At 33.5% G+C, this 27,443-nt stretch overlaps 2 protein-coding genes across 2 annotated transcripts; both read left to right on the forward strand.

The window, feature by feature from the left end:
* The first annotated feature begins 3,345 nt into the window (after window positions 1-3,345).
* LOC115966424 (putative disease resistance protein RGA1) lies at window positions 3,346-7,240 on the forward strand. The gene is made up of 2 exons (XM_031085660.1): window positions 3,346-6,833; window positions 6,942-7,240. The coding sequence occupies exon 1, from the start codon at window positions 3,384-3,386 to the stop codon at window positions 6,810-6,812; it is 3,429 nt and encodes a 1,142-aa protein (XP_030941520.1). The 5' UTR covers window positions 3,346-3,383; the 3' UTR covers window positions 6,813-6,833; window positions 6,942-7,240.
* Window positions 7,241-8,566: 1,326 nt separating this feature from the next.
* LOC115966425 lies at window positions 8,567-15,547 on the forward strand. Its single transcript, XM_031085661.1, has 3 exons — window positions 8,567-8,668; window positions 13,621-13,950; window positions 15,114-15,547. The coding sequence occupies exons 1-3, from the start codon at window positions 8,567-8,569 to the stop codon at window positions 15,360-15,362; spliced, it is 681 nt and encodes a 226-aa protein (XP_030941521.1). The 3' UTR covers window positions 15,363-15,547.
* The last annotated feature ends 11,896 nt before the right edge of the window (window positions 15,548-27,443 follow it).

A 27,443-nucleotide genomic window follows, 5' to 3' on the forward strand; every position in this document is an offset into this window, starting at 1 on the left:
GGTTTTTGATATCTAGATTACTTACAATAGCTTTGATTGTAATGGTTTCATATCAAATCAATGAACCAACTCAAATCTTGTTCATAGATGACATAGAACAACTGACACACATCCGAAGTCATTATCCAACGATTATCTAAACAAATATAATCTTAAAGTTTTGTTATGGAAAGGGCATTGATTCTCAAGAAAGAAAAGTCAACCTATGCTGACTTTTCTCAATAACAACTTCATCAAACTCCTTTTCCATCAAATGTAGTAATATGCCTGTATTTGGAGCTCATCATATAGTTACTAACAAAAGGTTTTTGTAATCATGGAGTTAAATATATAAGGTAAAATACTTCAATCCACATCACATTTTCAAAATGTGTTACATGGAAATTTATTTATGGTAGTGTCATGTTGAATACATTCAATATATGATTCAAACTATATGAACAACCTATATTTATCTCTTTATTTAATTGTAATATTAATTTATATTTGATCCCATTTACAAAACTTTAGAAATACCCTGTTAAGCATATGCAATTGAGAGAATAAATAAATTTAGTTGAGGTTGCACAATCAATTAAAAATTGAAATAACTGCTTTTTATCCGTGATGTCAAAAAAAAAAAAAAAAGTCTAGTGATTAAGTGTGTATTTTGGTTAATATTTTTATTAAAAAAAATTGTTCCTCTATTGAAATTGGCAAAAGTATAATTATACTTTGTATATTCAATATTAACAAAATATAAATAAAAGAAAAGTCCAAAATAATTATTTCTTAATACATTTTCATTTAATCATCTAATAAAATAGAACTTGATTTTTTTTTAAAAAAAAAAAAAAATCATTTATGATTGATTTTGCATAATTTCGCAACAATTTCCCTGTACAACACTTAAACTTTGTTAAAAAATTGTAATGACTCAATTTGTAACGAACCCAAGTTGGTATGTTGGGTTCGAACGTTAAAGGCCCAAACAATAAATTTGTAGAGAGTGGGCTGAAAGGCTAGGCCTTGATCACTGGGCGGTGATTAGTCATGGTTTTCATGGTAATCTCACTAGGATGAACCCAACGTATCTAACAAGACTTTTTTCTGGTACTGCCTGAATGGTTCTGGTCCTTAGATCTCGTCCGAGGAGCTTCCTGATCTTATTATCCTCATTTTTTAGGGCTCCATGGTCTGGGAGACGATTTGTCCCCCCCTTATTCTTGGCTGCTTCCCCCTCCTTTTATACTAGCTTTTCCCCTCTCTTATGCGTTCACGTGTAGGTAAGGCTGGTACTTGTCTTTTCAGTTCATACCCAAAGTGGTTGGGGGTGGTTGTTAAAGCTGAAGAGTATAGTGAAGAGCATGGACCTGCCAGTCGCAGAGTACTTAATTGTAGTATTGACAACCTTTTACTTGGGCCACTCCTACACTGTGCTCGCCCTTTCTTTTAGGAGCGCTCTGGAATGCCGAGGACAAAATCGTCCTCGGCTATATCCCTAGGCCATTTAGACTTCCATTGTACATCCTCGGCAATGTCTCTCATCGGCTCGGGCCTTGGGCTCTAATGTAAAGTAGGCCGGGGTCATAAGTTCTCTGGCCAAAAAATCATTTTCCATCTTATTGTGAAATCTAATTTTGCCAAGATTCATAAGTAAAAAAAGGTAAAATATTAAATTCAACTTTCCTATAATCTGTAATTCAAATAAAGTTTTATGTTTTATATGTCCAATATTATTCTACTAAATAGAACTTATTAGTGTTGCCAAGTAAAAGGAAAAATTAAAATTGAAAGATTCCAAACATACAGAGTTTGAAAGTACAAAGCCTGAATTGCTTAGCATTATATTATATAATATGTCCAATATTTTTCTAACGTATTGCCAGTTAAAAAAAAAAAAAAAAAAAAAAAAAAAAAAAAAAAAAAAAAAAAAAAAAAACCAAATCGGTTATATAAACTAAAGAGCAGCAAATAGCACATAAATCTCGAAGTCCCAAACTATTAATTTTGGATAACAAACAAGAAAACTGTCAACAAATAAACTCGAATTAAAAAAAAAAAAATTCAAACAACACAATCATTTGACTTGGAAAAAAAAAAAAAGACAATGATACTAGTAACACTTGGTGTTTTTTTTTTTAATATATAATTTTTAGTATATTTTTTTAATATAAAAAGGGGTTTACGTTTTGGTAGGGATTATTGGCCATAGGAATGGGTTGGATGGTCAATTTATTATTTGGGAAATAAATTCAATTTATAAATTTAATTTCAATTGTCAGATTTGAGATTTGGACTAAAATGAAGCTGTTAGCTAATTCGATTCTTTTGCGCTCCAACATCTTCCTTATATTTCCAAAAGATTTTATTTATTTATTCCAAGAGACAAATCAATTGCTGCAGTTATGAATTTTAAGGAGAGTCTTGTCCATCGGCACCCTATCAAAGCTTAACAATATCTCCACAATGCTCATCCTTCAGCCAAACCGATTCAAAGTGAAAGGGTCTTATTTAAATATAAATATATATATATATATATATATATATATATATATTTAAAGAACCTTTTTCTTGTCATCTGAAACTAGCCAAAGGGGTTCATGATTGGAAGTTGACACATACAGATGATGCACCTGTCTATATTAAAAAATAGGACAATATATTATCAATGTAAGATCTACATTATAAACTAAAGAAATGTATGTTACATTTTTATGCAAAGGTGTGCAATAATAATTTTCCTAAAAACTAATTATTTATGTGTTAAATCTTGATAAGATAAAATAAAATAATAATCACCCACAGTTTAATAGAAAAACTAAAATCTACAATTAGAATCATTATGACATGTGTATATTTAATCTAAAATTTGGTAAATAGCCAGTTCTTTGTCCATGCCTATACTTTAAATAGTTGATACTTTTTGATATTTTCAAAACATTTTTCTCTCCATTGTGACTATCCCATCATTAAAATGTAAAAGAAAAAAGAAAAAAGAAAAAAAAAAAAAAAATTGCAATTTGTCACCAATGGCCAACTAACTGTCATTCAAAACTTTATGCTCGTAATTTGTGAATCTAATAGTCATATGTTAAGATGCATTTTTGTTTTTGTTTTTTGTTTTTTGTTTTGTTTTGTTTTGTTTTTTTTTTAATGGGAATGCATTTAGTTAATTGTAGAACTCAATTATACTTTTTATTGTTCACATGAGATCTTAAAAAAAATCATATGTTCACGTACACTCAATTATACTTCACGCGGAATCCTTGAATTCATCATCAATCGGTGCTCTTCTTTCCACGTGAAACTTTAATCTTCTTTCTTTCTTTCTACCACATTTCATCCTTGTTTTTTCAGCTTTCTTGTCTATCTCAGTGTTTTCTTTCACCCAACAAGAAGAAATGGCCGATGCAATCCTCTATGGCGTTGTGCGGACGATCATTGTAAGCTTGGGCTCCTCCACTCTCCAACAGGTTGGATCAATCTGGGGTTTCGAAGATGACCTCGAAAAAATGTCAAACACTGTTTCCACCATTCAAGCTGTTCTTGGGGATGCAGAAGAGCAGCAAGGCAGTAACCATCAAGTCAAGAACTGGCTTATGAAGCTCAGAGAAGCAGTTTTTGATGCGGATGACTTGTTGAGCGAGTTCTCCACTCATGTGTTGCGGCAAAATGTGATGGGCGGTGGTAAAATGACAAAGAAGGTACGCGTTTTCTTTTCTAGCTCAAATCAACTTGCTTTTGGTTTTAAGATGGCTCGCAAAATAAAGGCTATGAGGGAGAGGTTTAATGATATAGCAAAGGATAGGAACAATTTCCAGTTGGTAGAGCGTCCTTTAGGGACAGCAGTTGTGACTAGGAAGAGGGACCAGACTCACTCATTTGTACGTGAAGAAGACGTTATCGGGAGAGAGGAGGATAAGAAGGCCATCATAGGTCAATTGTTGGACTTCGATGTGGGGGAGAACGTTTCGTTCATATCCATAGTAGGAATTGGGGGGCTAGGGAAGACCACACTTGTTCAGTATATATACAATGATGAGAAGGTCAAGGCTTATTTTGAGTTGCAGATGTGGGTGTGTGTCTCTGATGACTTTGATGTGAAAACAATTGCTGAAAAGATACTTGCATCTGCAGTCGGTACAAGGCCTAACAACCTTGAAATGGATCAATTGCAAATTGAACTTCGCAAAAGTCTCAACCAAAAGAAGTACTTACTTGTGTTGGATGATGTGTGGAATGAGGACAAAGAAAAATGGTGTAATTTGAAAACACTTTTGTTGGATGGCTTAAAGGGAAGTAAGGTGGTGATAACTACACGGACCAACTTGGTTGCAGATATTACTAGCACAATCTCACCATATCTTTTAAAAGGCCTATCAGATGATCAATCTTGGTTATTATTTAAGCAAATGGAATTTGAAAAAAAGCAAGAGACCATCAATCCTAACCTTGAAGCAATTGGAAGGGACATTGTAGAAAAATGTTGTGGTGTGCCTCTTGCTATAAAGACAATAGGAAGAGTATTATACTTTAAAAAAACTGGAGATGAATGGTCATATATTAAGAATAATGAACTCATGAATGTAACTCAAATAAAAGATGGTTTTTTGCCTGTTCTAAAATTGAGTTATGATCATCTCCCATCACATTTAAAGTGTTGTTTTGCTTATTGTTCACTATTTCCCAAAGATTATTTGTTTAGGAGTGGGACATTGATACTATTATGGATAGCACAAGGATTTATCCAGTCACCAGAGGGGAACCAACAATTAGAGGACATTGCCAATGAGTATGTCATGGAACTACACTGGAGGTCCTTCTTCCAAGTAGAACATAAAGGTGGCTCCATGTATAAGAATACATTGTTTAAGATGCATGATTTAGTCCATGATCTTGCATTATCTATCTCAAGGATTGAGTGTACATTAGTTGATTCTAATGCAAAAAATGTCAATGAAAAAAGTCGTCATCTATCATGCACAGTTAAGAACGATTCATTCTTTGAAGAGAATTTAAACTCATTGGTTAAAGCAAAAAAGATGCGAACATTTTTATTGACATCCCATATATTGAATCACCCAGTGGAAGAATCAGCTCTCAGAACACTTATTTCTACTTTTAGATATTTGCGTGCATTAGATCTACATGGCTTAGAAATTAAGACATTGCCAAATATCATAGGTAAGTTGATGCATCTAAAGTACCTTGACCTTTCCTTTAATGATATTGAGGTTCTTCCTAGTTCTATTACAAGATTGGTGAATCTACACACATTGAAACTCACATTTTGTCTGAAACTTAAGGAGTTACCAATAGACATTCAAAAATTGGTCAGCCTTAAGCATCTTAATATAAATGTATGTCCCAATTTGACTCATATGCCATATGGACTTGGGCAGTTGACTTCTCTTCAAACATTACCCTTATTTGTTGTTAGTAAGGACCCCATAGGTTCCTCCAAGCATTGTGGTGGACTAGCAGAATTGAACAGGTTAAATGATTTGAGAGGAAGAATAGAGATTCAAAATTTGGAATTGGTGAAAGATGTTATCTCAGAAACGAAGGTTGCAAACTTAAAGGAGAAGCAGCATCTCAGTGATATGTCATTAAGATGGAATTCTAGGCCTGTTGATGTTATCAACGCTGGTGATGATGAAAATTTGTTAGATGGCCTACAACCACCCCAAAATTTAAAATATTTGTTTATAGAATGGTACGGGGGTGTGAGATTTTCAATTTGGCTTTCTTCGCTAACAAATCTAACTGAATTTCATTTAAAATATTGCAATAAATGCCAACATTTGCCACCATTGTATCAGTTGCCATCTCTTCGAAAGATATCTCTTTACGCTATGCATAGTCTAGAGTACATATCAGACTTGGATATCACCAATGAAGTCTCTGCTTCATCATTGACAACATTTTTCCCATCCCTGGAGTCACTTAAGCTAATAGCATGTCCTAATCTAAAGGGATGGTGGAAGAGGGATATTATTGATAACGGCGATGCAAAGAGAATGACATCCACATCATGGAGTCATCAATATCACCAACACATGTCACTGCCTTCCTTTCCCTCTCTTTCTCACTTGGCTATAGATGATTGTAGTAAGTTGACTTCCATGCCGCTGTTTCCATATCTCGAAGAACAGCTTTATTTGTCAAGGGTTAGTTGGAAGGCATTGCAACAAACAATGGCGATGAAGATGAATACGGCAGGAGCTTCTTCACTTCCCTCCTCCATCCCTCCTTTCTCCAAATTAAGGAAATTGGAATTGTCGGCTATGCTAGACAAAGAGCCTTTGCCAGAGGAGTGGCTTCAAAACCTAACTTCTCTTGAGGAATTAGATATTAGGAGGTGCTCTACATCTTTGTCTCAAATTCTGAGACATCTCACCTCTCTTAAGGAGCTGAGAATTGAGGACTGTGAGGAAGTTGATCTATTTAGTGATGCGGACGATGATGGTACAAAATTTCAACATGTTAAGTGCCTTCAGTCTCTGTCTTTCACAAAAATTTCTAAACTTGAGTCTCTTCCTGCATGTCTTCAATCTGTTACTATTCTCCAAAAACTCTCGATTGCCAGATGTCCCAGCTTGATGACTTTACCGGAATGGATCGGCAACCTCACATCACTTCAAAACCTTGAAATTAGAGATTGCCCTAATTTGACATCCCTTCCTGAAGGGATGTGTTGCCTTACCTCGTTACTGTCCTTGAGGATCTATAAATGTCCCCACTTAGAGCAAAGATGCCAGAAGGAAATTGGAGAGGATTGGACAAAGATTGCCCATGTCCCAAAATATTCCAACAAATTTCAGGTTTAACTACTGATATGCTTCCACTAGGTATGTCCTTTCTACATTTCCTTTTTCAACAATCATTGAACTTCTTTTTTATTGTTTATCTTCTTCAATGCCGATGATTTTGCAATTTATATGCAATTCCATATGCAGAACTTTAGAAGCAAACTACAAAGATGAGTCAAGGGGTTGCCCAAAATTGCTCACGTTTGGAGCGGGTGCATCTGATCAAACATCAATTCTTTTCGGTATAAGTTTAATAATTAATCTCAAATCTTTATACAAACGTCAATTCCATTGTTTGTTCTCCGGCTCTTTCTTCTCCTCGAATGAGAAGAAATGTTTGAGTAGACTTGAAGAAGCAATTAAAGCCTAGAAAAAGCTCAGGCCTTATAATTAGTTCTTGTTGAACGCTTTTGGCCTCTGCAATTTTCAAAATGTAAGTGTTGATTACCTCCAAATTATTTTTTCCCCCTTAATTTATAAAGATGGTCTTTCTAGATATTGTGACTTGACAAGATGATTTACTTGGTTTGGTTGTTGTTTTAAGTGCATAAAGCCATAAAGAGATTGACATGAGTGATGCTAGCCACATAGTTCCTACATTCCAAGTGCTGTGTTGAAGATGAAACTTGATCTTGATCCAAGCAAAGGTGGAACTTGGAAGGCCTGAGTTCTATTTCAAATATGGAGAATATCCTGAACAGGTCATTATTACATTTGCGCTTATTTTTGGATGTTGTCATGTATTGTTTATGTAATTTTTTTGTTTCAAGGTATTTATACTCACCTAAGTTATTTTACTTATTTTTTTGCGCTTATTTCACTAAGTTATTCTTTGTTTGTGACCCCTTTATTTTTTCATATCAATTACTTCCTTTTTTGTTTGTTTTTTCTTTGCTTTCTTTGGTTATCAATTCTTTGCTAATATTATAATTAATAAAAACAAAATGCTAGGCCAAATGCTTTATCTTGTTTACCATATAATTACAGGCATGAAATAGAAAGGCTGAGCAATATCTGGTTGACTTTGTTATTCCATACACAATTATAAGGTACGGTGTTTCTATCCATTTTTATTTCATCCGTGTCTTATGATATACTATAAACAATATAGTTGACTCTAAAAAGGGGAGGAAATCAATTTGCTTGACTTTTTCACCTATATGATGCTATGATGGCTGACAATGTACATTTCTACTCAATGGGGATAAATGGAACAAGTTATTTAATTTTGCATGCAACATTACAAGTTCCATAATCTACATGATCTTTTTTTTTTGAAATTCTCAAACTTATGTTTGCTAGAATGATGTTAGAGGACCATAGCTTGGTGCTAACACTCCCACCTTTTTTAAAATAGCTTTATTTTTAGGAGGGTGACACTTGGGATGTTCAAACACTACCTTCTGGAGCATCAGTCTTTCGTTCATATCAAAATATTGCTAAGGTAATCAGTTATTTAATTTTTTTTCTCACTATAGTTGTTTTGCTAGTTGAACAGGTTGGCTGTTTAGAAGTCTTAAAATTGAATGCCTCGTAAAAGCAAAATAAAATATAATAACAACAGCTTGCAGTTAGGGGAAAACAAAAAAAAAAAGGACTAAAGAAATGTGTTACCTAGTTCAATTCTATCGTAAACAAGTCCCTTGTTTTCTACTAATTTCTTGTGTTTTTGTCCTAGCTTGATGACTTTACTGGAATGGATTGGCTGCCTCACATCACTTTAAAACCTTGTAATTGACGATTGCCCCAATCTTTTATCACTTCCTGAAGAAATGAGTCGCCTCACCTCTTTACAAATACTAAGCATCATTGATTGCCCCCATTTGGAGAAAAGATGCAAAAAGGATATTGGTGAGGACTGGAATAAGATTTCTGTGCGTATGATATAACCATTGATCAGAGAGTTTATCTGGGTTTTTGAAGAAGAAAAAGAACATTTTGAAGGGAAAGAAGTGAGAGAAGAAGAAAAGCGTAAGTATCAATATCTGTTTTTCCATTTACTTTCAAATTGGATCTGATTAATTTGCTTTGATTTAACTGTTTTTATGTCCAAAAAAATTAAAAATTTTGTATAAATCACTTATGGCTTTCTTATAAAATATTATATATTTTAAACAAATATAGTTGGTGCTTATTTTAAAACTTTGGGGCTTTGCAATTTTCAAAATTTTCAACAACTAAGTGGTGATTCCCTTCTTTTTCTTCTTAAAAAAAAAAAAAGAAAATCATTCTAGATATGATTTCTTCACACGTTAAGTATTGATAAGATGATTTACTTGGTTGGTTTATTGATTTAAGTGCATAAATAGATTGGAAGGCTAATAAAAGAGCCCAACAAAGTTTTTAGAATCAATGAGAGTTGCTATTGATGATAAAGTGAGAATTCAAACTTGGCAAATGAGTCGTTGCTACGGAACTTGCTAATGTTGGAGTAACGTTGTGTTCGAAAATAATTTCAAATAGCTAAATTCTTGTACAACTACTGATATGCTTCCAATGAGTATGGCACCCCTATTCTCTTGAAAAGTATTTGGTTTAGGGTATTTTTCATATCAGATGCAATGGTACTGTTCTCCTCTTCTTCTTCAATTTTACTATTCCTGTCAATTCTCACATCACGTTTCATGGAAATGGATTTCCACGTGTCATTACCATCGAAGTTGGTGTGGGGACTCACTGCACTCTTCATCTCTATAGTAGGAATGGTGGTGGCCTTCAGCGCAACATCCTTTTTGGTTTTTAAAAGCGAAATCAAAATGAACCGGCTTCCGATTGTCATAATTGCTTCAGCTTGTGTCCCAATTATTTTGATTGTTTTGCTACACTATAAACTTTGGGTTGAAATTATTCACTCAACATACTTGTCCAGGTTTCTTTTTGGGCGACGTGAAAATAGGCTCTCTAAGTGGATGATCAAGTTTGCCAACTGGGTAGACGTTTGTGGTTGTCAAAGTTAGTCGAAGTGAATTTTTGATGTTTCAAGAGTACCGCAGTTTGGAACATGACTACAAATTCGTGTCTTGGGATTGTGCTCTAATAATCTTAATAAAGTTTCATCAGTATTTTTATTTTGTTATTATTGTTATTCATCTTAAGTAATTACATTTGTAATTGATGTTAGGCCAACTCTTGCTTTGGCATTATATAGAACCATTTACGTGCAGATCCTATGTATCTTTTTATATGGTATGGGATTAAACAAAATAACAAAGTGACTCTAATAAGGTTACCTGAACCCTACAAATATGTCAGAGTAAGACAGAGCTCTTGTAAGTATACTTACAATATTGAAGTACATTTGCATAAGCATTTCATCAATCATTTGAAGTGCAAACCTACGAGTGTTTGCTAAAACTCATAAAGTATCATAACATGTCAAATGTGAGCCAAAAAAAAATATGAAACATTAATAAGATATCTTCCCTGGCACTACCAAATCTTTATGTTTGAATGTAAAAACTAGTTAAGGAAGAAACTAAAACCGAAACCAAAGGTCCATCAATTCCAATAAGCAAAAGATTTGGTGTATATACATATAAAAACAGAAGCAATAACAAATGTCGAGTTAATTTATGCTTCAGTTTTATCAACCCTTTATAATAGAGTTTAGTAAAAAATGAATGAATACCACAACTGGACTCAGTGGCGGCGCCACGTTATGGTCAGGGTGTTCCCAGGAACACCCTAACCTAAAAAATATAAATAATAAAATAATAAATAATAAATAATAAAATAAAAAAAAAATTATATATAATAATTAATTTTTTTTATTTTTTCATCCTTAAAAAAAAAATTTATTTGTTCTCCTTTCAACGAACAAAAAAAGCCCAAAAAAAATTGAACTAAAATCTGAAAAAAAAAAAAAAAAAAAAAAAAAAAAAAAAAAAAAAAAAAAAAAAAAAAAAAAAACAGACGGCAAGCCCAACATCAAGCCCACGGCCCAACAGTAGCAAACCCACGATTCTCAAAAAAAAAAAAAAAAAAAAAAAAACAACCACCCCAATAAAGGCTAAAGCAAACCCTAAGCTCCAGAATCTCCTTCACAATCCACTAAGATCCTTCGCCATACTTGTCAAAAAAAAAAAAAAAAAAATCCTTCGCCATAGACCTAGGCTTCATCACCTTAGCGATCTCGATGACATCGTCGAGCGAGATGTTACTGTTGTGCTTGATGTTCTTCGTCTTCTTCCGGTCGCGCCCCGGCTCCTTCAGCGCCTTGATGACTAGTGCTGCAGCGGCGGAGGGCACCACGGACACCTCACACCTTGGCCTGACGGTTCTGGACCGTTAGCTTGATCATTACGCGGAGATTGACGACGGCATAAGCAAGATCGGCGACGGTATTTCAGTTCTTTCCTTTTCCGGTTTTCCCTATCTCATCTCTGCTCTCTCTCTCTCTCTCTCTCTCTCTCTCATGCTTGATTCTCAGTCTGAGTGTCTAACTTGTGTGTTTAGAGTTTAGACTTATCTTTTCACGATATAATTATATAAATTGCTTAACTTTTCTGCTTTTGTGATTGCTTAGTTTTTTATTGTTTGTCTTCTTTTTTACAATAAAAATTGATTAGCTTTTTACTGTTTGGGTAAGTGTATATAAATATAAAAATATGTAATTTTGTTGAAATTGTTGTTCGGTTCTTGTCTTTTAGTGTGGGGGTGGATGGGGCCGTGACATTGAATTGGAGTTGTGGTATATGGTCCCTTAAAAAGTAAGTGAATACACATTATAAAAGACAAAAAAAAATAAAATAAAAAAATAGAAAACAATGTTAAGTTGATACTTGATATACATATATATACACTTTTATTGTACTATTTTTAGTTGTTGTTTTTCATTATTTAATTACATATTTATGTTTTAATATTCTAAAATAGTAATTGTTATGTAATAACTAAATGATTTGAGTGTCAAAGAAGAAAAACTAAATGATTTATTTTATTTGAGGATTACTTATTTGGATCAATAATTTTATGTTGTATAAGAAAATATAAATATATATTATTATTATTTTTAATTTTTTTTAGAAACCCCAAAACACTCTGAAACTGTATATCAAAATAGATCGATACCAAAATATTCCATTCCACAAAACAAATCGAAACAGGGTCCAAAATGGTATTCATAACATTGTTTTCAAGCAAAAAAGAAAAAACTAAAAAAAAAATTTCAACTAAAATCTAAAAAAGAAAAAATTGTAACAGGGCAAGCCCACCCAGGAACACCCTAAAAAAAATTCCTGGAGTCGCCACTGGCTGGACTACCATTACCCCACTGGCACCACAATTGTTTTCTCATGCTACAAGACTAAACAAATATTCATTTCAAAGCTCTTAACAGAACAAATATAGAATGATCAAGACTCAAGAGGGTAATGCAATTCAACACCAACACTCTTTTATCAGTAGGCTTTCCATTCATGACAGATTGCCTAATAGGCTTCTTAGTTCTCACATGGGGACACGAGGGTAATAATATCTTGTGCTTATTCTACAAAAACTTTGTCGAGAGTCGAACTCATTTGTTCTTCAAAGGTTCTATCACCCGTAGAATTTGGAGCAATTTAATGCGTTTATGCGTAGTTCACCAATTAGCGTATTCTTTGCATGAAGTTCTCAAACGAGAAGCGATGGCGGCGGCTTGATCGATGATCAACGAGGCTGCCGTACCATTGATTTGAGGGTGAGGGAGGGTGATCTGTAGAAGAAAGAGAGAGAACATGGGTTGGAGAGAGACAAATAAGTGAGAAGAGAGAGAAAACATTGAATTAAATATTGAGAGAAGAGAGAAAAGTTTGAATAAAAAATTAGTATTTTGGTTTGGCATTTGTGTCCATACCGTCTCATATTTGAGACGGTACTGTAGCATGTTGTATAATTTTAGAACATTTAGCATGTTTGGCATTGTAGTCTCAGACTAGTTAAGATAAAAAGGAAGAGGGAGAGAGAAAATAAATTTAAATAATTTTAACAAGTTATATCTAAAATTAGAAATTAGGACATTAGATGAATTGTAAAATAAGATGGAATAATAGATAAAGTATGTTTTAAGGGTAAAAAATAAGAATTTTTTTACATCCCTGGATGCTAAAGTCTATATATCCAAAGAGGGATTCAGAGGTTTGTTTGTTCTACAATATTTTACTCAATTTGTACCTACCATTTATATCATTTTTTACTTACTAAGAGCATTTACAATAATAGAGTTAAAAATTTAACTATTTAATATTACAAAAAATTACTTTATCTATTTTACCTATTCATATGATGCAAACTAAAACTATTTTAACTTTCAATATAACAAAATAATATATCTATTACAATAAAATAATATTGTACATCTCCTGACCGAAAAAACTTCACAAACCGACCAATGGCACAATCTACAACCATGCCAATCACTCACAACCACCCAACAACTAGCAAGCCAAGAACAACCACCCACAACCATTGCCAAAAATCAAAATTAGCCAAAAACCATCACACAAATCACCACCAAAAAAAAAAAAAAAAAAATTCAAATTCAAATTCAAGATAACTTGGCCAAATTAAAGTGATTTTGACAACTAAACCATAAAACAAAATAAACCCAGAAAACCCAATTGGCAATTTGGCACAGCTAGCTAGTGGAAACAGCGCCGAAACTTAATTGTATCACATAGCAATAATTAATATGGGCCTAGCTAAAATATCCCCTCAGTCTCAAATATTATAAAAGAGTAAACATTCAGTCTGGGCGTGGCGTAAAACTAGTGTTTTACGCCACGCCAATGAGAGCAAGCCACGTCAAAAAAAACTCCAGACAGCAAAAAAAAATAAATAAATAAAGACTCTCCCACAAAAAACCCTTCACGCATGCACGCACGCACAGAGCTTCCTTCACAACCTCCTTCAAGCTCAGAAAAAACCTCCTTCACGCCGAACCTCCACAACCTGCTCGCACGCTCGCCGGTTCACACCATCTACTCTGCTTCCTCTCTTCCTTCACGCCGAACCTCCACCACCGCCACACAGATCACCGGTTCACGCCATTCCTCTCTTCCTTCACGCCGAACCTCCACCACCGCCACACAAATCGCCGGAGCAGAACGATTTCGAAGAAGAAGAGTTCGCCGGAGCTTGGAAACAAACCGGAGCTGCCGTGAGCTACGATCCAAAGGTTTGTTTTTCATGATTTTCCCTTTTCCCCAATTTGGATTTCGAATTGGGTGTTCGGATTTTTTGTTTGCTTCATCGGAAAGTTTTAAATTTTGAGCATTTCCTTTTTGATGAGAACGAAGGGTGAGTGTTTGTTTGTTCTAATGAAAGATGCTGTGTTGGGTTTTGATATGATCTGGGGTTTGTTTGGTTTTTGAATTAGGGATGTTTGATTGATTTGATTAAGTTAGATGGACTGTTAGATAAATTGGAATATAAATCATGTCAAATATTTATGAATTTATATTCTATCTTCTAGGAGCCGTTACTGGGTTATATTGGTTTGCCCTTTAAGACTAACAGAGGCCATACAAGAGAAATAATGTTACATACACGATTTTTTTTTTCTTACCATATATTTTAAAAAAAATTTAAACTGGTTTACTCACAGTAAATCATTGCAATTTTCAACAAATGATAAAATATTATAAAAAAATTATGTATGCAGTCAGTATTTTCACAAGTGGGTTTTTGTTGGGTTGCTACAGCTGTATTGTGCTTATAAGATTGATATTGTGCTTTTTCTGATTTCTTTTGTTGTGGTTTGAACTGGGTAAATTTTGGTTTTTGAAGTTTATGTGGGGTTGCTGGAGCTTTTGTATTTGTTTGCTAGAGATTAAGGGCACTTATTAGTCATTGGTATCCACAACAAAATTTTGTTTAGTGTTTGTTCATCTATGCTTGATGCTATTTGGGAAGTCTTGCTAGCTTGCTATTTTGGAAGCAAACAAATTAGCTTTGTCTTCTATATATGAACTTTGCAGCAAGTGAGGCTTAAAATGTGTTTCCACCAATTAGAAAACCAGAAATGGAGCCCAAACTCATTTTAGTTTGTCTTTGTAGTTAAAATTGTTGTGAGGTGAAGATGGTACAGTTTTGAAATTTCTTCTGCAAAAGATGTAAGTAGATGGTTTTGAAACAATATGATCTTGGTCTATCATCATAAACACACACATTTCGTTTCATGGGGATTCGTCCCTTCTTGCACCGTAAGCAGGTGTAGGGAATGTGGCAAACTTCAATCTAACAAACTACCTACTTTCTTTGACAGCTCTTTGTTTGATTCCTTGATTTGAGTTATTGAGATGCTTCTTGTTGCTAATGGTGTTCAATTTGTACACTAAGGTTGCAGAATGTCAAAGGCAAATATTAGAAGCAGGAGAAATGGTTGAAGAAGCAAAGCGCTCACTAGGGATAAATGTGGATGGAATTGAAGATGGAGATGCTTTTTTGGAGAAAGAAAACGAAGAAATTGACAGAAGTGGACCACCTTTGGAACTAAATACTGGAAGCTTCTTATTACATGCTTTTGATGGAGCCGTAAATGTGTCTGAGAATCTTTTCCTTTTTTTTTTTGCTTCTGTTGGTCTATAGTATTGTTTTAAGATGAAGCTACTTAGTCCTTTTCCTATCAAAAAATCAATTTCAAGGTAATGTCCATATGTGCTAGATACCATATTTTGAAGATGGTTATACAATTGCTATATCAAACTTAAAAGCTATAATATGTAATATATGCAAAATTCGTGTCTTATAAAATGTGGCACCCATTTAGAATTCGTTGTAGTTGTGCTTTTGATTGTTGATGAGTTCTGTTTTCTCCAATTCAACCAAATATCTTACAAGTTGGATCCTAAGTGATACAATGATCTATAAAGATGCATCAGGCAAAGGACTGAACAGAGAGTGACTTCAACCAACTCTCACTACCATCTATAGTGAATAGCAAATTGAGATGAATTTCATAAGCCAATGGCATACATAGGTTACTTGAAATGAAGCAAATAGCATGTCCCGGATTGATGTTGCCCAAATTCTAGCAATATATTAAAGTTTTTTTTAAAAAAAATGCACCTATTGCCTTTAAAATTGGTCAAACTCCTTCAGCAAAAAAAAAAAAAAAAAAAAAAAAAAAAAAAACGTCCATGCTTGCACATAAACATATGCTTGCACAGGTTTTTTTTTTTTTTTTTTTTAATTTTGAAGTTTTCTGCACATATGCTTGCATAGGGTTTTTTTTTTTTTGCGGTTTTTTATATATTTATTTATTTTTTAATTTTGAAGTTTTCTGTAAAAATGAAACTTGAGAATATATTCATCTGAAATAAAATCTATCACAATTTTTTTTTTTATAAAAGAGAGTGGAATTGACAATACATTCACCTGAAATAAAATCTGTCACAATTTTTTCTATAAAAGTTTCTAATCACCTAAAATAAAACCTATCACAATTTTTTCTATAATATACCTGTCACAACTTTTTCTATAAGTTTCTCAAAAAAAAAAAAAAAAAAAAAAAAAACTTTTTCTATAAGAGTTTATAATTGAGAATACATTCAGCTAAAATAAAACCTGTCATAATTTTTCTATAACAGTTCACCTGAAATAAAACCTGTCACAATTTTTCTATAATATACCTGTCACAAATTTTTCTATAAGTTTCTCAAAAAAAAAAAAAAAAAAAAAAACTTTTTCTATAAGAGTTTATAATTGAGAATACATTCAGCTGAAATAAAACCTGTCACAATTTTTTCTATAATATACCTATCAAAACTTTTTCTATAAGTTTCTAAAAAAAAAAAAAAAAAACTTTTTCTATAAGAGTTTATAATTGAGAATACATTCAGCTGAAATAAAACCTGTTACAAATTTTTCTATAACAGTTCACCTGAAATAAAACCTGTCACAATTCTTTTGGGAAATTTATAATTGAGAACACATTCATCTAGAATAAAATCTGTCATAGTTCAATATACAAAAAAAGATGACCCTACGTTGGAAATACAAAAAAAGAAGATGGTTCTATGTCTATCCACCACAATTTACACATTATATAACCAAAAAATATTTGCTTCCCAATCCATTCTCTTGGACACAAAACTTGTTTGTACATCAACTTTCTTGGAATTGTTGTAATGGATCCTACATAAAAGAATATACAACAAAATACAAAAAATAAAATTAGAATGAACACAGTTAAAAAAAATCAATATATTCTAATCAAACGCTAAGTGATCATTCCGTAAATGATGACTGGCTATGATATATATGCATAGTAGATGATGATGTAGAAGGATATGTTACACTTGGCAAAGAGTCCTACAAATGATTAACAAATAAAAAAATGAATAAATAACAAAAACATCTATTACAAAATAATTTATACTAAGTAAAAAAATCAAATACATCATATACCTGTACAAAACTTGTAGAGCACAATGTATTTGCTATGACTAACGGGTTTAACCTTGCCATTGAAGACTCCTAATTTAAAAAAATAAAGGTTTATTTTTGAAAATATTAGCAAATGTATGTATTATCTTGAAATTGAATATATTGTAATTAAATAACCTCAGTTTGACTTTGTTGTTGATGCACTGACTCCCAATGTGGTGTCAAGCTTGTATTTGCAACATCCCTACAAGAAGTAATTTTATAAACCAAAAATTTTAATACTAAGTTAATACTACAACTCAACAAAGTCATGTAATTACCTAGAATGTTTAGGTGTTGGACAATTGGTTCTCACATGGCCCGTTTCTTTGCAAATGCTACATTTTCTCTTCTTCATCAATTGTTTTTCTTTTGGATGCTTTTGTCTCAAAGCTTTAGGCCTTCCCTTTGATGGAACATGTGGAGAGTCTCGCAAAGTAATTGGAAGATTTGATAATACTTGATTGTTTAATGTAGTATTATCAGGACTTTCTAAATCATCAACATCATGAACATCTTGCATAGCAGAAGCTCCTCATAAACTTTTCGTAAAGTTTGTTGAAGATGCTTGTATTGCTTCTCTGATTGTGACCCTACCTCTGCAACTTCTAAAAATTGAAGCATCAAACTATTTCTCATCATGCTAGAAGAAACTTGAGGCTCCACCTGTATTACATCACTAGATATGTCATGTACAATGTGCTTCTTGGCATTAATTGTCCATCTTTCTAAAATATAATGTGATGGAAGAAAGTCCACAAGAGATTTCTTCACAAAAACAGCTAGGATATGCCTACAAATAATACCAACAAACTCAAACAAATGGCATGTACAAATAGCTTTTGTCTCAACAATATCAAGAGACACTTCATAAAATGGACTTTCTCTCCCATGAGCTACCACCTTGTATATCTTCTTCACTCCTTCTTCATGATATTTGGATGCCTTGTATTTTTTACTACAAAATAACTCTTCATGAAATTTCATAAGCATCTTTCTTGTATAAACTTTTGCTGCCTCTGCTTCCAGCTTATAACATGTTTTCAAAAGTGGCACTGAATTTTTTGTCTTTACATCTTGTTCTTTCTCTTTAAGATAACGTTCATTCAAAGCTAGCTCATATTGATATACAAAATCACTTATCATTGTGCTCGAACGAACATAATCTTTAAAAAGTTTATTCATGCTTTCACTCCTTTCAGTTGTAGACATCCTGACACAAAATGAGCTTCGTAAGTAAGTTGGAACCCATCTTTCACGCCGCATATAAAGATTTCCCAACCAATCATTATCCCCCAATTATTATTTCTCCATAATTTTACTCCATTCTAACTCAAACTCTTCAATAGTGATTGTATCATGGATGCAATGATAAAATTCTTCCTGAAAATGTGGATATTTATTATATACATGGGACAACTATTCTGGAACTTTCTGTAAAAGATGCCACATACACAATCTATGAGTTACATTTGGCAATACATCTGCAATTGCCTTAGCCATAGCCTTGTCATCGTCTGTTATAATTGTAGAAGGAGGATTTCCAGGCATTGCATTAAGCCAAGTCTTCAACAACCATGTATAAGATTCTATTGTTTCGTTGACAAGCAAAGCACATCCAAACATCACAGATTGATGATGGTGGTTAACGCCTATGAAAGGAACAAAAGGCATCTTATAACGATTTGTTTGGTATGTAGCGTCAAAGGTAACAACATCTCCAAAATATTGGTATACCATTCTTGACCTAGCATTTGCCCAAAAGCAATTACCCATGCACCCATATTCATCAACTTCAATTGCATAAACAAAACCTAGATTTTTACATTGATTCTCAATAAAACATTTGTACATTCCGTGAGCATCTCCATCTTGAAGCAACTTTCTTCTTTTACTACCCAAATAATTTTGAATATCAATTGGAATACATCCAACATTATAATCACCACCAGATTCTTTACTTAACACAGACATTATCTTGCTTAGGGCTATACCCGACTCATTGAGTGAATCTATAAGATTCTTTTGGGCACTTGTTATCACTCTATGCCCACGAAGCAAACTTGTACTCTTAGGGGTAAGAAGCTCATGATCATGACCCTCCACAAACTTACATACAATCCATGTATCATCAACTTTCTTTAAACCTATCATTGCATTGCATCCCACTCTTGTTTCTGCACGCTCTGGACCTATTCTTTCCTTGTCTTCGTTACATTGACGACGAAATCCTTCCTTCGAACAAACATATTCAATTCCAATCCTTATTTTATCTTTATTTTTTCGAGTATGATTTACCCGTATACTAAAACCCTTTCGCCTTGCATATGCATTATAATATGCACGAGCAACCTCTAAGTTTTCAAATACCATATTAAGATATGGTTCTGAATGCCTATTGCATGCAAGATGTTGATTTGAATCATCCAATGACAAGTCTACGTTATTTTGATCCTCGTTTATTTCTAACTCATCATGCACTAAGTCATCCACCATATCACAAAGTGAGATTGTTTTGGGTTCTTTGTTGTTCGCACTCATATTTTCAATTCAAGTAATTTTATATTTCAATATGACCTATAAAAAACAAAAGAGAAGAAAAATTCATAAGCAACAATTGAGAACAAATTTAAAATTTGTGCTATTACAATACTAAACTTGCCCAATTTGGCAAACTTGTGCTATTACAATACAAGTACATTGGTACATTGGTACATTGGTACATATAGTACCACTCAATAAACTTTATTACATAAAAAAGCTCCAAGTACATCCTTATTTGCACTTTGATACTATAGAGAGAAAATTGGCATTACAAGTAGGAGAAAATTGACATTACAAGTAGGAGTAAATTATATTTGAAACTAAAAATATTTTAATAACTATCAAATAAATGACACCAGCTGTGTCCCAAAGGCTAAAGTTGATAGTGAAGAATTCAATAACCACAGTAAGTAAACTTGTCGGAAAGGCACCTGGTAAGAAGCAAAATTTTTCTATGTAACAGTAAGCCCCTTTATTTTAGAAAGTAACTTTACCCTTACAATATCAGAAAATATTAGGAATCTGAGATAACTATTAGTCTATTATAAACTAAAAGAGACCAAACCAATTGCAACACAGAGACCCAGTAAGCACTCAAATGCAATGATATTTATGGTGCAAGCATACCTCATAGAAGCACCAACAATCATAGGCAAAGCACACAACTGAAAAGCTCTACGTCGACCAACCCCATCAGCAATGCAACCACTGAGTAGCGCTCCAACAAGGGCACCACCCAGACATGTACTCACAACCAGACCTTCATTAAAATAAATGACAACCTTTTAGGTATCAACTCTCCTAGGTATCAAATCAACTATTACATTTCATTTTTATCAAGAGAAAACAATGCTCTGTATTTGCAGAACATTTTTTTTAGTGGACAGTCTGAAATTTCACTACATTAACAGGCTATGAATTTTGGTGCCAGCATTCATATAAAAGTTCCCATTAATAAAACACTATAATTTCCATTCATTGGTAAGTGAAGAAAAGATAGAGAGAGCATGCCTTTGCCATGACAGATACAAAAGCTCCAGCAACCTAACATACACATATCAATATTGCACCAAGTAAAACCCACATACAAAAGCTCCAGCAAGCCCACATACACACATGCATATACATACAAAAAAATACTCCAGCAACCCAACATAAACTTCAAAAACCAAAATTTACCCAGTTCAAACCACAAAAAAAGAAATCAGAAAAAGCACAATATCAATCTTATAAACACAATACAGCTGTAGCAACCCAACAAAAACCCACTTGTGAAAATACTGATTGCATACATAATTTTTTTATAATATTTTATCATTTGTTGAAAATTGCAATGATTTACTGTGAGTAAACTAATTTAATTTTTTTTTAAATATATGGTAAGAAAAAAAAAAATCGTGTATGTAACATTATTTCTGTTGTATGGCCTCTATTAGTCTTAAAGGGCAAACCAATATAACCTAGTAACGGCTCCTAGAAGATAGAATATAAATTCATAAATATTTGACATGATTTATATTCCAATTTATCTAACAGCCCATCTAACTTAATCAAATCAATCAAATATCCCTAATTCAAAAACCAAACAAACCCCAGATCATATCAAAACCCAACACAGCATCTTTCATTGGAACAAACAAACACTCACCCTCTGTTCTCATCAAAAAGGAAATGCTCAAAATTTGAAACTTTCCGATGAAGCAAACAAAAAATCCGAACACCCAATTCGAAATCCAAATTGGGGAAAAGGGAAAATCATGAAAAACAAACCTTTGGATCGTAGCTCACGGCGGCTCCGGTTTGTTTCCAAGCTCCGGCGAACTCTTCTTCTTCGAAATCATTCTGCTCCAGCGATCTGTGTGGCGGTGGTGGAGGTTCGGCGTGAAGGAAGAGAGGAAACAGAGGAATGGCGTGAATCGGCGATCTGTGTGGCGGTGGTGGAGGTTAGTCCTGAAGGAAGAGAGGAAACAGAGCAGATGGCGTGAACCGACGAGCGTGCGAGCAGGTTGTGGAGGTTCGGCGTGAAGGAGGTTTTTTTTGAGCTTGAAGGAGGCTGTGAAGGAAGCTCTGTGCGTGCGTGAAGGGTTTTTTGTGGGAGAGTCTTTATTTATTTATTTTTTTGCTATCTGGAGTTTTTTTGACATGGCTTGCTCTCATTGGCGTGACGTAAAACACTGGTTTTACGCCACGCCCGAACCGAATGTTTACTCTTTTATAATATTTGAGACTGAGGGGATATTTTAGCTAGACCCATATTAATTATTGCTATGTGATACAATTAAGTTTCGGCGCTATTTCCACTAGCTAGTTGTGCCAAATTGCCAATTGGGTTTTCTGGGTTTATTTTGTTTTATGGTTTAGTTGTCAAAATCACTTTAATTTGGCCAAGTTATCTTGAATTTGAATTTGATTTTTTTTTTTTTTTTTTTGTGGTGATTTGTGTGATGGTTTTTGGCTAATTTGGATTTTTGGCAATGGTTGTGGGTGGTTGTTCTTGGCTTGCTAGTTGTTGGGTGGTTGTGAGTGATTGGCATGGTTGTAGATTGTGCCATTGGTCGGTTTGTGAAGTTTTTTCGATCGGGAGATGTACAATATTATTTTATTGTAATAGATATATTATTTTGTTATATTGAAAGTTAAAATAGTTTTAGTTTGCATCATATGAATAGGTAAAATAGATAAAGTAATTTTTTGTAATATTAAATAGTTAAATTTTTAACTCTATTATTGTAAATGCTCTTAGTAAGTAAAAAATGATATAAATGGTAGGTACAAATTGAGTAAAATATTGTAAAACAAACAAACCTCTGAATCCCTCTTTGGATATATAGACTTTAGCATCCAGGGATGTAAAAAAATTCTTATTTTATACCCTTAAAACATACTTTATCTATTATTCCATCTTATTTTACAATTCATCTAATGTCCTAATTTCTAATTTTAGATATAACTTGTTAAAATTATTTAAATTTATTTTCTCTCTCCTTCTTCCTTTTTATCTTAACTAGTCCGAGACTAAAAGGTCAGCTTGATATTCTAACGTCCGTTTAACCCGTCAATTCTGAGATACATTCAAATTAGCAAATTCAAAATTGAGATGAAAATGGGCGGGTATTGAAATTTTGGCATTGAAAACTTCCAAATTGGTTTATGGAATATCAGAATACGTTTTCCTATTCCATGGGATCATTTTCCCCAAACGCCAAACAAAATGTATTTCTGCCAAAGTTGGGTCGTCTTCTACAATTCCCACTGGGCAGCGACGGCAACCTCGATACTGCCCCTCTCATCGCTTCACCTTTCCTCCCCGTAATCCGGGGCCTTCTCATCCAAATGCTTTAATGGGCAATCTAAAAACCTTCGAGATCTTAAGGTATGTTGTTCCTCCAACAAAGGATGATTATTCTTGCTCCAAGATTCAAGCAATCACAAATCTATCAAGCAATGAATGGGGTGAGTCTATTTCCCTATGTTTTGGTATGACGAATTTCCCGGATTTTCTTGGCCATGAAATTTTCTGTCATGGATGTTCTAGATGATTTTATTTTATTTTATTTTTTTGTTTCCTTTGATATCCATGTTGATCTCTTTGATGATTATGGTTAGTGTTTGATGGAATGATGTTTCTTGAATGGTATTTGTTTTGGGTACTTAGGAATTCATGGCCAATTGATATCACAGTTTATGTTCATTCCTTCTATATTCAACATGTTTGATAAAATATCCCCGTGAAAAGAAAAGGCTTTGTCATCTTTAAAGAATTTGGGAGTGGACCTTTCGTGAAATTTGTTTATTTCCATGAGAGAAGCTTAGCTCAATCACCAAGACTCAGTCTTGGACATGTTATCATGCTCTGTACACTAGATCAAGATTAGTGCAATGACCATGCTATAAGTTTTGTTCCTTGTTTGTTAGTGTTGTGATCTTTTTGGTCTCTACATATATACATGCATTACGGTGTGCAAAGTGAATCTAAGTTGAAATGTTACATACATTTGGTTCTTTTCTGGTATCTTGGGATTACTTATGTAATTATTTGATAAAATGCACGCTATTCTTGGATTTATGATTGGAATCTTCCAAGTGTTTTTTGTTTCTTCATTTATAAATTTTCCAAATTGGTATAGATTTGTCACACTTAGATATTGATATTTGGTAATTGATTCATAAATTTCTGTGTTTGAATTTTCATTCATTTGCATTTGTATTTTGGTTGCTTGCAAAATTTTGATTTTCCCACAATGCTTTCTTGGCATATATGCATGGGCAGTGGTGTTATGCCTTCGTGAACAAATTCTTATTTTCACAACTAAAGGTAATAATTGATACTATAAATCATTCATGTTATGCCTTCTCCATTGCCTGTTTTACTATTGAGTTTTATATTTTTATTAAATAAAGATAGAAGTTGGGCATCATTAGCCTTTATTGTTAGCAAACTTGTGTGCTTTTTAATGCACTTCTGAATACAGTTAATGATGCAATGGTGGATTAAGAACCTGCATAAGGAGATGGAAATGGAGATTGAGAAGAGAGGGAATGCATAAGGAAATAACTGAACAAACAACTGAATTCTCATTGATGACTTTACAATTAGCATCTCACTTATACAATTCCCAATAGCTAAGCAATTAAAAAGTAACTAACTGTAACAGCCATGTAACCAACTATAACTACTTGTAACTGCTGTAACTAACATCTACAAGTGTACACAATAGCTGTAGCAGTGGCTAGATAGTCTTATACTAGATAGATGTTACCTTGAAGTGGTTAGATAATAATTTTTTATTGATGAACATTAACCTAATGATTTGTGTTATGATTCAGACAAACTTGGAAGACACTTGCTTGGAGAGAGGGAATCTCAGCTTGCTAAGGATGAAGATGAGGATGAGTAACAAGGCAAGGATGAGGATCAACAAGTTGAACATGAATAAGCTATCATTATCGGCTTTGGATGAGATGGATAAGTGATGAAGTTCAAGAATGAAGGTTGGCTGGTTTCTTTAGCCAGTAGGATTCATTTGTTGGAGATAGAAATTATTAACAACTTATTTCCTAAACTTTTGGAAGTGTAGAGGATAAGATTACATTGTTTGCTAGTTAGTTATCAAGTTTATGTTATTAGTTGGGTGCCTATCATCAACTATAGGTGTCGCATTACATTAATTTTTAGATATAGTTGTGTCAATGTGTGGGAGTCACATTACATTGATTTTTAATAACTGAATACTCTGAATAATCACATCAAATCAATATCTATTTTGTAAGATCAAAGGCATTACATTGATTTACATTGAAATGATAGTTGTGTTAGTGTGTGGGTGTCGCATTACATTGATTTGCATTGAAATAATCATTTTGTTACAGAAATTAGGTCACCAAGATTAACTTATTTTTCCTTCTCCATATAAATCTGCATTACAAAGAATAACAGCTTCTTCAAGTGCCATCATTGGGATCCCATGCTCATGAGCAACATCATAAAGTTGCCCCATTTTCTTAGACATCTCTTAGACATAAAGAGAAAATTAGGTTCAATATTTTTGCATTTTTTTTCTATTAGTCATTTACAACCAATATCTCTTTTCCCTCTACTATCATATAAATATCACATAAAAAAAGACTCTTACAACTAAAGAAAAAAAATTGCTCTACTATACAGAGATATAAACAAAGAGTGAAAAAAAAAAAAAAAAACATTCTTCATCAAAGACTACAATTGAGTTCAACTTAAGGAGGGGAAAAAACCCCCCTATCCTCACATTTACATTCACATTAACCTCATCATCATCTTAGCTTAGATAAATAAATCTAAATGTTCTAATTTGGACTTCAACCTTAACAGCTTTACTTTTTCTCCCACTGATGCTTTAGCTTAGCCGCAAGTCCTCAACCTTCATTCATGGGGCAACTTCAACTATTCTGATTTGGGCATCAATGCTAATTGCCTCTGCAAGTAATATTCATGAATTAATTAAAAAGAAATGGCACATGGTTGCTGAAAGTAATATGCGTGAGACATCAACACTAATCTAATTAAACAAGAGATGCTTATACATCGTTGCATTTGCTTCTTGTTATAATTGATTCTACATCAATAAAACCTCTCATTGCAAGTAAGATAATATAAAGCAACCAATGAAAGCCAATCAGTACATCCCTCAACACAACAACAAAACAAGCAACGGACTATAACTACATATATTATATATACATAACAACCTGTAACTTCAACAACCAACTATGAGAATACAGCTATCGCCATCTAGAATAACACATCAGCTCAAGGCAAAGCAGAATGTATTGGAACTGAAATTGTACTGCCTATTAATTACAACAATCACAACAACATTATTACCTTAGACAAACAAATTAAAAACACAGCCGAAAGTCAGTGAGCTTCTGATAGAGTCCAATTTTTATTATCAAAAGCAAACAAAAGGAACCCAAAGAGAGGGAAAAAAAACCCCACATCAATATATCGACAAAAAACCCCACCTAAAGAAAAATCACTTCAAAGTTTCTAACAGATATTTTCACAAACATCATCTGTGCATTTAGAAAACAACATTAAAATAAAATAAAACAATAAATCAACCACATTTGGGCGAGAGAGAACCTTAAGATGGGAGAGGGTCAAATGGGCAAGCAAGCACCACTAGTGGTGGTGGTGGTGTGGGACTCGGTGGCTGTTGCTACCATGGAGATTTGGCCATGTTTGCCTCATAGAAAGGTGTGTTAGAAGTAATAGAGATTTTCAAATTTGGTGGAGGTAAAGCAAGATAGAAGAGAAAAAGGGGGGAGAGAGAGCTGAAGAGAAGAGAAAAGGGACAAAATGAAAAGAGAAATTTGTGGCATATTAAACATTTAAACCCTGTTTCTCAAAAAAAAAAAAAAAAAAAAAACATTTAAACCCAAATCTGACCCGCCATTCACATCCCCAAAATTTTGAATTTTTTTGAATTTGCTTTCACAATTTTATAGGTTAACAGATGTTAAGATTATCAATGGTTATTGTACTGATATATAGCAGTTAGGATGATGTAATCTATGTTTTCTACCGTGGCATCAATTTATTGGCTGGGACTACAAGATCAGCAAGCTGACCTTGTAATCCGGACTAGATAAGAATTTCCCATCCCTCTTTGGATATATAGACTTTAGCATCCGGGGATGCAAAAAAAAGTTCTCATTTTGTATCCTTAAAACATTGTTTATCTATTATACCATCTTATTCCAACGTCCTAATTTCTATTTTTAAGATATAACTGGTTAAAATTATTTAAATTTATTATTTCTCTCTCTCTCTTCCTTTTTATCTTCTTTTTTTTCTTTTTTCTTTTTTCAATCTGCTACTGCCCACCAACGTCTTCCTCTCCTCTCAGTGCTCCTAGCAAAGAATCCAGACCCAAAACGAACATACCACAATCCCAACAAACCCATTCCAAAATCACACAAAACCAACCAAAAGAAAATTACAACAAACCCAAATCAAATCATCCAAAACCACAGACCGTCGCCGCCGCACCACCACAACAAACCCAGCGCCGCTAATAACTACCTACAACTGAAACTCAACCACCACTGAAACACCAAAATCAACCAACAAAACCAATTGCCGATCCACACCATCAAAACACAAAACCAACCAAAAACCCAACCACACCATCAAAATCCAAGCCAAAATACCCAATC

The sequence above is a fragment of the Quercus lobata genome, chromosome 11 (genome assembly GCF_001633185.2).
Source record: "Quercus lobata isolate SW786 chromosome 11, ValleyOak3.0 Primary Assembly, whole genome shotgun sequence".
In the NCBI taxonomy this organism is placed as follows: Eukaryota; Viridiplantae; Streptophyta; class Magnoliopsida; order Fagales; family Fagaceae; genus Quercus; species Quercus lobata.

What these genes read in the sequence shown, in the direction of transcription:
- LOC115966425 (XM_031085661.1), top strand. Translation starts at nt 8,567, where the DNA reads ATGAGTCGCCTCACCTCTTTACAAATACTAAGCATCATTGATTGCCCC. An exon ending in AGGACTGGAATAAGATTTCT is followed by an intron (nt 8,669 to 13,620) that starts GTGCGTATGATA and finishes AAATAAATAAAG; the next exon opens with ACTCTCCCACAAAAAACCCT. An exon ending in CCGTGAGCTACGATCCAAAG is followed by an intron (nt 13,951 to 15,113) that starts GTTTGTTTTTCA and finishes TTGTACACTAAG; the next exon opens with GTTGCAGAATGTCAAAGGCA.
- LOC115966424 (XM_031085660.1), top strand. Translation starts at nt 3,384, where the DNA reads ATGGCCGATGCAATCCTCTATGGCGTTGTGCGGACGATCATTGTAAGC.